At 38.3% G+C, this 13272-nt stretch overlaps 1 protein-coding gene across 1 annotated transcript; it reads left to right on the top strand.

Annotated features, from left to right (window-relative positions):
* Nucleotides 1-10562: 10562 nt before the first annotated feature.
* On the top strand, nucleotides 10563-11084 carry LOC125189412 (dirigent protein 1-like). The gene has a single exon (XM_048086692.1). It carries the CDS (start codon nucleotides 10563-10565, stop codon nucleotides 11082-11084), a length of 522 nt encoding a protein of 173 aa, XP_047942649.1.
* Nucleotides 11085-13272: the final 2188 nt, after the last annotated feature.

Genomic DNA, 13272 nt, shown 5'->3' with positions numbered 1-13272 from the left:
ACCTGATACTCCTCAGTGCCGAAGAACGGATCGAAATCAGAGCCCGAGACGAAAGTGGATCCTACAGATCCAGGTTTCTAACCCGGTAGTCTTCGTGGCCGGGCCACCGGGCGCCACCGCCGCTAAACATGGCCATGTCGTCGTCGACGTTATAGGGGGCTTGGGAATTGACTCGGATCCATTGTTGAAAGTGTGGATATTGAGAGAATAGAGAAGAGAAAGTGAAAGATTTGGTGTGTGAAAAGTGAGAAAAATTGAGTATTTGTAGTGGTTTAATTAGGGTCTAAATAATTTAAAATTAAAAAAAATAAAAATGATCGGGCTCGGGCATCGGCCTGCAATGGGCGCCCGATCTCACGCCCAATGGATCCGGCGAGCCATGGGGCGCGAACGAACTCTCGGTCGTCCTCGGGCATGCCCGAGACTTGCAATGGTTGTCCGATCATGCCCGAGCCCAATCTCGGCCGATCGGGCGTGAGATCAGGCATCCATTGTAGATGCTCTTTAACGGTCATCAATTTAGTCTTTCACCGCGGGGCAGCACACTGAACGTGCTCGGGCGTTATCAGTGTGTGCCGCTGTCGACTGTGACGGAGTTGCCGATCATCGGCGATTTCGGGTTTGCAAGGGGGTATTTTCTGATTAGGACATATTTGGATGATGTGGAAACAAGAATTTATGTGGATGAGTATCGTGTCTACGCGCTCCGCTAATCAACATCATCTATTTGTCTTTCATACATTAACCTCTCTACCATGGGCGAACCCAAGTATAGTGGGGTTAAGCCCTCAGTAAATTTTTTTTTTTTACATTTTTCTATTAATTTTTTTTAAAATTTATTCAAATTTAGTGTAAATTATAATGTAAATGTCCCTACAAATTATCTACATTACTAAAATGTATACTTCAAAACAAAATTTAGAAATCCCAGCCCCTATTAATAAACATTTCTGCGTCTGCCACTTCTCTCTACCTATTCATCAACTCACACACACATTAAGAGCTGATATTCTTAATGGCGAGGTAGCTATGTTTAAAAAAAAGATACTCAAGATGATGTCATTTCAATTACTCCATTCCTTCCACAATAAGAGTCACACTTTGCCATTTTAGTTCGTCCCACAATAAGAGTCACGCTTCATTTTTACCATAAATGGTAAGTAGATCTTACATTCCACTAACTCACAACACTCATATTTTATAATAAAATCAATATAAAAAGGTGGGTCTCATATTCCAATAACTTTTCCAACCAACTATTCTTTACATTTATTAAACCTCGTGCCCACAATAACAATGACTCCTATTATGGGACGGAGGGAGTATTTCGTTAGTTCTGATCTAGCGTTATTTGAACTGTCGGAACTTCGCACAAAAGCCTAAGTTCATCCCATTACAAAAAGAAAAAGAAAAAAAAGCCGTCATTTATTGAATGACATAGTATTAACTATTACCGTGTGATGAGATGACTTCAATCATCAATAAACTCGGTGCTCAATGTTTAAAAGTCAGATATCATAAAATTATGGTTTGGGAAGAGTTTATATTTAAATATGCTAATTTTTTAAAATTTCAAAATTAACAATCTTTGAGCATCCTATGGAGAGGGAGGCTCATCGGGCGTCCCCTCTTCTGTGGATGCCCGAAGACTTTTGTGGGACTGGCGGGGCGGCGTAGGAAGGAATGGTGACAGGCGGGAGAATCCTCCTGTTTGCGTGTTCCCTGCCGTGGTGCTGGAGGAGGGTGGATGGTGGGGCTGCCATGGATGCTCAGCCTGGACGGTGGAAAGAAAGAAGAAATAGAAACGGGGGAAAGAGATAAGGGGCTGCAATTTATTTATATTTTCGTTAACATGTTTTTTTTTTTGTGCATTTAGGTTTTTTATTAAAATTTTGAATACTATAATTATTAATTATGTACTATTTATTATTGAAATTATATACTTAAATTGTGATCATTATGCATTTAGTACGGTATGAATTTTGAATTAATAATGTAAATGTAAGTGAGAGGGGAAGGGAGAGACCGTCTAAATATTGTAAGAGTAATTGTTTGATATAGAAAATAAGGGAATGGTAATGTGGAGAGAGTCATCCCATTGTGAATGTTTTACGGACAATTTAATGTACTATTTCCTTCGATACTCATTAAAAGTCACATTTTATCATTTTCGACCAGTCTTATGATAGGGACTAAGGCGAGTAGTTCTCTCTCATCATCCTCCTTTTCTTAGCCCTTCCCCTCTCAACAAGCTCCCAAGAATTGTCTACAAAACTCTCCAAGAGAGAGATGTGGAGGAGATCAGAGCGGCTCCGCTTCTACTTCCACAACTACCTCTGTGGCAACGAGATGTCGGCCTTGATGGTGGCGTAGGCCGCCACCACGAACACCTACCGATACAGGTTCGGCGAGACGTTGGTGTTCGACAATTTGCTGACGGGGGGGCGAACCTGAGCTCGAGGGCGGTGGGAAGAGCTCAGGGGATGCACATGTATGCCGGTATGAGAGAATTAAGGGTATTCATGGTATACAATTACTTATTCACCGAGGGGAGGTTCAACGGCAGCACACTGAACGTGATGGGGTGAGAGAGAGATGCCGGTGATCAGCGGCATCGGCCTTCTACGGGGTGCGAGGGGGTATATCCGGCTGAGGGCATATTCGATTGATTTTGAAAGGGGTTTTTTTGTGGAGGAGCATCGTGTCTTTGTCACCCACCCTGCATCTTGATGACTTGATTGATCCTCATATGTTTCTGTTCATTATTGTTCCACTACACTTCTACTACTACTCCTACTATATATTTATATACTATATATAATAAATAATCACGTAATTCTATATATATATTGTCACACTTTGACAGGACATGTGTTTTAAGAAATGTAATGAAAAACGAGTTGAAAAAGTTAGTGAAATTTGAGTCCTACTTTTATATACTCATCGTAGTCAACCCCGTAGGTTTGTGTGTATCCTTTTGCGAGTAGTCGTGCTTTGTATCTCTATATAGATCCATCTGGTCTTCGTTTGATGGTGAACACCCACTTACATCCGACTGCATTCCTCCCATCCGGTATCCTACACTTCTCCCAAGTTCCGTTTCTTTCTAGGGCTCCAATTTCTTTCAGCATCACCTCTCGCCAATGTTTGTGCCTTCATGCCTTCTCCACAATACAAGCAATTTCTTCTTCCTCATATAGGGTAGCTTCAAATGCATGAGTCATCTCTGTAAGGTGTCCTTTGGCCAAGTTCACAATGGAATACTTAGTTTTCTTACCGATGACCTCGGGACTATATCTCTTTGGCGGAACTCCTCGATTGGATCATGGAGGGAATTTAAGTCCTCCTACTCATTCACCTATCTATTCCTCCAACAAGTCACAAAACTCTTGGTCACAAATCTCAGAATCAGGCTCAATATCTGTCTCAGGGTCAGTCTCACTAAGTATAGGAACGTCATTATCATGCTCAAGAAAGATATTGGAGGTACTTACAGCGGATATCAGTAGGGGATCTTGTTGGATGGTGTCACTGATTGGGGGCGTAGACTATATTTCAGAGTCTTGTTCTGGTGGGACTGTCGCCGGAAGTGGAAAGCTCGGTAGAGGACTTGATGATGGGAGCCGGCTTAGTGGGTCACTGTGATTCTCCCCCTGGCCGCTAAGGTGGTAAAAGAAATAATCTGCTTCAAGGAAACCACAGTTCATGGTAGTGAACATACGATTAGACTTAGGATCATAGCATCGATGCCTCTTTTGTGAATGCCCGTACCCCACGAAGAAACATTTTATGGCACACAATTAGAGTTTGGTTCGCCCGTGTTTTGGTATGTGGACAAAGACTGAGCATCCAAATACCCGAGGTTTAAGTGTTAAGGGTAGAAGAATTTGGGCTAGCGCGGAGAGGACTTCAAGGGGTGTTTGGAGGTTCAGGATACTTGAGGGTAGTCGGTTTGTCAGATAGACAGATGCGGCGAGAGCTTCAGGCCAGAAGTGCCAAGCGGTGTTGGACTCAAATGGCATGGCTCGAGCCCATTTCTAGGAGGGTACGGCTTTTTCCTTCGGACACACCGTTTTGCTCTGGGGTGTAGGGTGATTCACTCTTTATTAGCACTAAATAAACCTGCAAGTATACAAAGTATATATAGTATAGCTAAAGGTCAGTACCAGATATCGAACACTGGAAAAATAAACACAAATTATCTATCCTCTACTAAGCTTCTTTCATTATTTGGAAAACCGAAGAATTTTGGAAATTTTGAAAATAAAAACAATTAAAAGCAAGTAAACAACTAATTGCAAGTAAAACGCGGAAATAAAATATGAGAGATAAGCTAATTCTAGGAATGTGGGTTCACAATTATGGTTATACAAATTCCTACCACAATACCCTAGCACAGTTCTTTCTTCAGTAGAACGAGTCGCCTAGTTTATGCTCATGCGATACAAACGTATATTACTGCCACTAGGATTGTCAATCCTAAATCCGTAACTCATAAAAGCTTCTAAGACCCTTGAAAATTCGTCTCTCAATTAACAGTGCCGTTTTAAGGAAAGCTAATTGTAATGTCTACTCAGTGGACCTAACTCGCCAACCTCCCCTCACGATTATGTAGCAAGTTATATTAAATCATCACAGAATATTAAATAGAAAACAGAACTATATAACAAAGTCGTTCCTAACATATCCCTAGAATCCTATGAGTTTAGTTACACATGTTAGAATAATCTTAAAACATAGATTGTAGGAAAACAAAAAGGAAATAAGAACTAAAGCAATAAAACCCAAAGGTAGAATCCTTGTAGCCTTTGATCTTCTCTTAATTCCTTCTTCAACGCCTTGCGCTATGAAGAACTCTCAAATTTATGCTCTGGATTTAATTGGCGACATGTAGTGCAAAATAAAGGCCTTCTTCAACACCTTGCTATCTTTTGACACTCAAAACGGACCAAATAAAGGCCTTAAAATAATGCAAAATTCGAGCGTATCATAGGGACATGTAGTTTGATAAATCAGGCCTTTATCATGACAGAAGGCTTTCATTTTTTATTTTACGAACTCTGCGCCATTATCAGATCGAAGGATTTTTATGTTTTTCTGAAATTGGGTTTGAACAAGGGTATGGAAATGGCTGAAATGTTCGAAAACCTCACTTTTTTGTTTCATAAAGTAGATCCAGGTCATACGAGTACGATCATCAATAAAAAGAAGAAAGTATTGTCCCCCCCCTCCCCGCCGACTGGAGAAGGACCCCATACATCATAATGGAAAAACGAAAAAAGAGAATTAACATGGGTATTATTGGATTTATTGGAATGTCTGTGGCTTTTGGCCAACAAACAAGTTTCATAGTATATATGTTGACTGAATTTAGGAAAGAAAATTTTGAAATAACCCGTGGAAGGATGCCTCAAATGACGGTGCCACAACCAAGCCTCTCTATCAGCAGTTCCGTGAGTAAGCAACGTGGTTCCTTGTTGTGCTATTTCGTCCACATAATACAGTCCATCCCGCTCAATGTCACGTCCAATAATTTTCCCTATCACGATATCCTGCAAAGGGCAAAAATTTGGCTGCATTAGAAGAGTACAGTTTAATTCTTTTGTCACATGACTGATGGACAACAATTTATGTGACATGGAAGGAACATATAAGCAATTAGACAAAGTCAGATTGGATGAAATTCTGACCGTTCTTGTTCCCTTCCACAGAGGTAAATTATCCGTTAGCAGTCTGGATATGACTTTTTGGTGCCTTATGCATATCGGATAAATCAGAAATATCATATGTAATAGTGTCAGTGGCTCCACAGTCAAAAATCCACTTAGCATTTTTACTTTCAGATGAAATAGACAGAGCATACGAGGCAGACAGGTTTTCAAGTATTTGGAATCTGTTTTCACAAAGTAATGGGGTTGTTTGGAAATTTTAACCAAATTTAGGGTCTGCTTTAGTATTCTTCGGCTACGTGGGGCTCAAATGGGAATTATTTGGAGTGCGGGGGTCAGTTTTCAATTTTCCAAGATCAGACGGGTGGTATTTTGTATTTTCCAAAGTTTGGGGTGTATTATTTGACAGTGTAGAGAGTTGAGGGTTTCAGAATAAATTCTCAAACCCTAATTTATCTCTTCCCAAATTCGGCGTCTCCATTTCCTCTGATTCCTCAGTCGGAGGCGTTGCGCCGCCGCCTCCTATGGCGACTGATGCTACGCCGACATTCGTTACTCCTGTTCCCTGGTCCCCTCCTTGGTTGTTAGTGGCCCCAGGGTTTCTCCCGATGGTGGCGACCGGTGTACTCTCTCCCCCACCTACTGCTGCGGCAGCACGACCTCCCCTTACCGGTGCTGACGGCGGTTTGGCTTTTCTCTCTTGCCACCACTACTGGTAGCCGTGGTGTTCGAATCATGTTTCATGGGTGTGCTTCTTCTTCCCGCAATAAGAACAAATTAGTTTCGATTTGTGCTCCTCGGGCGGCCTGCTCCATCCGCCACCGGTTTTGTCGTTGCTCCGTTGGGGTTGATTGCGGTGAGTCGCCTGGTTCGGCCATGGATGAGTCACAACCTTGAGTGCCGGTGTTCTCTGTTTCTAGAACGGTTGACCTGGCATCCTTTCGTCGGAGAATAGCGTACGCGGCCTGCCCCGAGGGGAATGGTTCTACCCTTAGTATCTCTTTTTTGATGCTTTCACATTTTTCCATTTAGGGCTAACAACAATTGAAACAGTCTCTGTTCTTGTTTCACAATGTTGTATATGTTGATATCTTCTGCGTACTTCATCGGATTTGGATGCCTTCGATCTATGGAGATCCATATATCGTTCTGTTTCGTCCATAGATCCTAAAGTGATTCTTCCTTCTGTCTTATCGTGATTGCCTTGTATACAGGTCGTATATCAGGATCTTGTCGCCTCCACTGGCATATGTGACTTCAAGGCTAGTCCACATCTCTTTACCCGTCAGATATTGAGATAATCGGCTTACCAACCTCTGTTCCACGTTTTGAGTCAGCCATGTGAATACAATGGTCTGTCTGCTGCCATCTCTCAAAGGCTTGGTCAGTTGGTGCCGGAGAGGGGTGGGACTCCAATTATGCAAGATATCATCCCCCTCCCGCTGATTGCCGCCTTCATGAGGATAACCTAAAGAGGGTAGTTTTCTCCATTTAGTTTTTCTCCGATGACTAAAGGCATGAGTCAATTCTATATGTTTCTCGTTTTAGATCTGGAGTGGTGGTGGGTATTATTTGGTTCTGGTTTTGCGCAATACTTGTGCACATGAATTCGGCAAACAATTGAGCGAATTGCTCTGTTTCTGTGGGTTTCGGTTGTTCTTCGATGTCTGCATTTTTGCTGGTTTTGGCAGGACCTGCTGGGTTTTGGTTAAAGGGTTTGAGATTGATCTGAGACAGTGATGAGACTAGGGGTGCTTAAACGGTTCCCCGGTTCTCGGTTAACCGGAATCAGAACCAGAACCGGCCGGTTACTTGAGAAACTGGAACCGAAAAAATTGATTTCGGTTCCGATACCGGTTCCAACTTTTTAAATAAAACCGGTTCTGGTTCTGAACCGGAACCGACCGGTTCCTAACCGGGAACCGGATTATAATTCAACTTTATTTTTTTTTTAATTTAAAATACTAATAAATCTAATTTAATTGAAGTTTATTTTTAATTTTCAAAAAATTTATACAAATACAATATCATTTCATACAATTAAAATTTAACTTTATAGCAAATTTATGTAACAATTCATTTAACATACGATTTTAAAATGTTTGTGAATTATTTATTAACTGTTCCGTTATAAACCAAAAAGTTACAACAAGATCAATTAGTATTGGAAATTCCATTAAATATTTGTTTAGCCAGAAAGGGGAAAATGGAAATCAATTTTAAAACTTACTCCCTCCGTCCCACTTTAGGAGTCCCGGTTTACCATTTTTGGGTGTCCCACTTTAGGAGTCCCGGTTGGAATATTCTATAAATAGCGCTATGCCCCACATTCCACTAACCTTTTCTCACTCACATTTTATTATAAAACTAATATAAAAAAGTAGGACCCACATTCAACTATTTTTTTTCACCAACTTTCCTTTACATTTCTTAAAACCCGTGTCGAACTCAACCGGGACTCCTAAAGTGGGACGGAGGGAGTATTTTTTTTAAAAATTGCTAAAGTTTAGAACTCCTATTTTTGTATTAAAATATTGCTAACATAAACTAGTCCGACCTACTACACTTGGCATCACTCCATATATGAATATTATTATATTGTTGGTTTTTATTTTTTGTGTAGTTTATTTGAATTTTTAGGTATTATTTGTTATATTTCTAGATGTTGAATTATTACTTTTTTAGTATTGAACTATTTAAAATTATAAATAAATTTGGATTAAAATTACACATCGGTTCCGGTTCGGAACCGGAATCGACCGGTTCTTAACCGGCCGGTTCCAAACCGGAACCGATCGGTTCCGGTTCCGATTCCGTTTCTAGGATTTATGAAAATTTAAAACTGGTTAACCAGTCAACCGGTCCGGTTAGAACCAGAACCGGCCGAATAAGCAGGCCTATATGAGACTACTTTGAGTCTCACCCTTGCTCTGATACCATCTTGAATGGTGTATCTGGCGTAACTTAGAGAGATAGAAGAGACGGAGGAGTGAAAGGAGTTGTATGATTGATAATGCTTTTATAATTTTCTCTTATAATACGACACCCTTTTATAGAGCATTACAAAGCTTGTGCTCCAAATATTCTTGGACACCAAATTAATATATTTCTTGTCCTCCAAGCTAATACATTTCATTTTCCTAACATATCTTTACGTTGTAATTTCCGTTCCGCCGGTTCGTCAGGGATATATTATCCTTAACAGTATGGTGGTTTAGGAGTGTGTTTTTTACAAAAATATTTTTGCATCGCGAGCCTTTTATCAATCGAAGTGTCGTAGGCTCTCAAATTGCACGCAATTGACAATAAAAGAAGGAACATCAAAAGAAAATAATATATTGGGCTAATCTTCGCTAATGAACAAATTTCCGTTCTTATGTAATTAACACGAACTGGAAACGATTCATTATGTTAGAATTCTCAGTTTGTTGCAAAAGTAAGTCACTAATGGTAAAATTTGAAGATACCGAGTCATGATTGCATAATTTGGTAATACGTCCACTAGCTCGCCGGTGACTAGATAGAAATTTAGTGACACAAATTTCCATTTTCTAATACGCCTCTCGACTCTGAAAAGTATGAACTTTCAAATTTTAGAATAGTTAAACAACACATTACTCATACATATCATTTTATTTATAACTTATATCATTACACTATACTATTAATGATGTGGATCACACATATTAATTCTACTTGCAGTTGTCTTTACCCCAATATATGTCTCACTTTGACCCAATACGGATTTTAAGAAATGTAGTAAAAAAATGGATTGAAAAAGTTAGTAAAATGTGTGTCCTATTTTTAAAATAAAATGTAAGTAGATATTATTAGTTGAATGTAGATTCCGCTACTAAAAGTAGTAAAAATGAAATGGGACAATTAATATGGTATGGACTAAAACAGAAAACTGATACACAAAATGAGAGACAGAGGGAGTATATATTAAAAGTCATGCCGAATCAAATATCCATACTTTTCAGAGACGGAGAGAGTACAACGTTGTATAACCAAATAAATGAGCAAAGGAAGACTAAATTAATAAAGAAATATTGGTCTCTAAAGCCATGAACTTTGTTCAAATTTTGGTATTTCCCACGAACTTTAAGATTGGTCTAAAATATCACAAATTTTACATTTTGTTTGTTATTTCCTATGGCATCACCACATGCAACCAACTTCGGTGCATTATTTTTCATCTGATTTGGCACAACTAAATCAACGTGATTTTCTACGTAGCATTTTATCATACTTGTCACGAACTTAAAAAGTAATCTAAAATTGTATGTATTTATTTTTATTATTAAAACTGTATACTTCAAAATTGTGATCATTATGCATTTATTACAGTATGAATTTTGAATTAATAACGTAACGAATGTGAAAGGGGAGGGGAGAGACCGTCTATATATTTGTAAGAGTAATTGTTTGATACAGAAAATAAGGGAATGATGATGTGGCGGGAGTCATCCCATTGTGAATGCTTTACGGACAATTTAATGTACCATTCCCTTTGATACTCATTAAAAGTCTCATTTTATCATTTTCGACTGATCTTTATTAAAAGTAATTTATAATTTACTATTAATGGCAATGAATTCTGCCGAGTATCTTACTTATCATTTTTATGAAAACTTGTAAAATAAATAAAGTCAAATAATTGAACAACACAACACTCAAAATGAAACTCAATATGTCTTTCTGGTTTAATATAATCTCAAACAATTTCTTAAAAAGCATGTCGGTCAGATAGACTGGTGATAGGAATTAGGGACTAGAGGGAGTAGTTCGTAATCAACCATCTTTAATTTGAAAACACCAGTCCATATTCATGTTTATTCGTGTATGTATATATGCAGTTGAAATCTGATGCAACTCCACACATTTGCAGCCATGACCAAAGCTCCAACGTTCTCTCTCATCATCCTTCTTTTCTTAGCCATTTCCCTCCCAACAAAGGGAGATCAGCTAACTCACCTCCACTTCTACTTACACTACATCCTCCGTGGTGACACGACGGCCGTGGTGGTGGCGCAGGCCGCCACCACCTACACCTACGAATACAAGTTGGGTGAGGTGGCGGCCTTCGACGTTCCCCTGACGGAGGGACCGAACCTGAGCTCGAGGGTGGTGGGGCGAGCTCAGGGGATGTACGCGGATGCCGCTGTGAGCAGCGCGAGGTTCTTTATAGTGTACAATTACTTCTTCACCGAGAGGAGGTTCAAAGGCAGCACGCTAAGCGTGCTCGGGGGATTTGCACCGCTGTCGGCTGATAGGGAGATGCCGGTGGTAGGCGGCAGCGGCTATTTCCGGTTAGCGAGCGGGTTTGTTCGGCTGAAGACATATTCTGTTGATTGGGAAAAGGGGGTTATTGTGGATGAGCATCATGTCTATGCCAATGCCTTTCACCCTTGATCCTCACTTCTATGACTATATACGTTAAATTAAATATAATGAATACTCTCTTACTTGTTTGTTGTACGACACAAATATACAATGTGAGAAATATATTTGATACTACTATGCCGCAATACGAGTACATATTATAATTATTAAAATCATATCGAGTTCTTGTCATTAAATTAAAATCATATAATGTTATTTTATGAGTTAGAGAAAGAAAATAAAATAGGAGAGAATAAGTAGAGACAGTGATATTTTTATTTTAAAAAGTTAATGTCATTAATTTAAAAGTAGAAAGAGTCTCGTTTAAAGTGGCATAGGGAGAATATTAAAACTTACTACAAGAATTAAAAGAATTATTTCCACTCCAATTTTATTACATTTATTTTATATTCTATTAATTAATATTTAAATTCAATTAGTTATCTATACAAAATTGTATTTACTATAAACTATGATCTAAATCTAAATAATGATATTTCTATTATTTTTTTTATAAACTCTCCTTATTTAATCATAAATATAGGAAAGTAAAAAAGTTTTTCGTATAAATTACTAGTATTATCTAATTTCAGTAATAATATTTTTAAAATTTATGGTATTCTCCAAAAGGCGTCCGTGATATTGTATGGATAGATTATTTAATTATAAAAACTATATAAAAATAATGATCTAAATCTCTATAATTAGATTTTAATTTTTTTTCTCCAAAAGTTCTGTAACACCCTCTATCTGTCCGACGACTGACCGAATAGGAGATGCCACAATTTGATACCATTAAATATGATAAATTAAAATATCTATTACTAGAGCCACTCTCATCCTAAGTGATTAAGATGATTTCCAATAACTATTCTTTTTCCTATCTTAGTTCTGATATAATTTATTCATAGAATATATTTTGCATTCTTAGTTCTGATATAATTCATTCATAGAATATATTTTGCATAAGCACATAATTTTCACACACTATAATATCATATTATGTCAATCACTATCAAATATCATGTAATCACATCATATATCATCAGGTAATATTATGTAACCTTAGACAACTTCATAAAATGTTAGCCAATTCCACTTACCATCATAGGACACCGTTTAGCATCGTATGCACCGCTAATTATACTCGATCTTGGAAACCGAATCTCCAACGATAACCAGATTCCTGATATAGGTAGTACTAATCTCTGAAGAGCAAAAACCATGTCTGAGGCTCCGAAGAGCAAACTATATTAGAGGCTCCAAAGAGCAAAACCATGTCAGAGGTTCCAAAGAGCAAATCGGAGGCCACAAAGGGCAATTATCACGTTATTCCCCCACGTGGGGACCAATCGACATATCATATTCTCCACCGCGTGTGGACCGATCGTATATCATACATTTCCGCGCCGTGCGGACCGATCAAAATATTTTTGGTGCACCAACATACTTATCAAATTGCCACCGCGTGTGGCCCGCTCGAATATATCATCATTTTCCCCCCGCGTGGGGACCGATCAGACCCAACTATAATCCTGGGCATGTCCATAATAAATTCCAAGATTAATTATGTAATCCCATGTATTCTTATTTCATTTAAAATCCTAATTTCATGATCAAACCGTCAAAACTTAAGCATATTAGTTATATATCCAAAATTTTACTAATTAAATCACATTAAATAATTTAACATATCAATATAATTAAAACATAATCCCTTAACAGGGGGCCGAGCCGCCCATGCTAAGAAAAGGGATGGGAACCGAAGTCCCTCGTAATTATCACAATAAAACTCCGTAACATAATTATCACTACTTATTCAAACATGATATATTAAACATGAATTAAACTATATAATAACACTCCTAATTAGACGAATGGAACCGGGCCTCCTATGCTAATTTAGGGATCGATTCGTAAAACCTCTTTAAATATCACATTAAAATTCTAACACAACATTAATCTCTTAATCATAATTTATTGATTAAATTATTTAAATTAACTCAAATAACACTCCCTACTTAGAGCTAAAGTGGCCAAGCCAACCATGCTAAGAAAGGAATGGGGTGCCAAAGCCCCAAAAAAATGAGGGCTTTGGGCTATTTATAGCCAACTCCTCCCATTCTAGAAAATTCCATGTTTTATGAACTGTTATTAATCTTTATTTAATTTTCTAAATTATTCTATGAAGACAAGAATACATCATTGTATTCTTTAA

This window comes from Salvia hispanica, chromosome 5 (genome assembly GCF_023119035.1).
Source record: "Salvia hispanica cultivar TCC Black 2014 chromosome 5, UniMelb_Shisp_WGS_1.0, whole genome shotgun sequence".
Lineage (NCBI taxonomy): Eukaryota > Viridiplantae > Streptophyta > Magnoliopsida > Lamiales > Lamiaceae > Salvia > Salvia hispanica.
The sequence above is the reverse complement of the archived record's forward strand: the minus strand, read 5'-3'. Positions and strand labels throughout refer to the sequence as shown.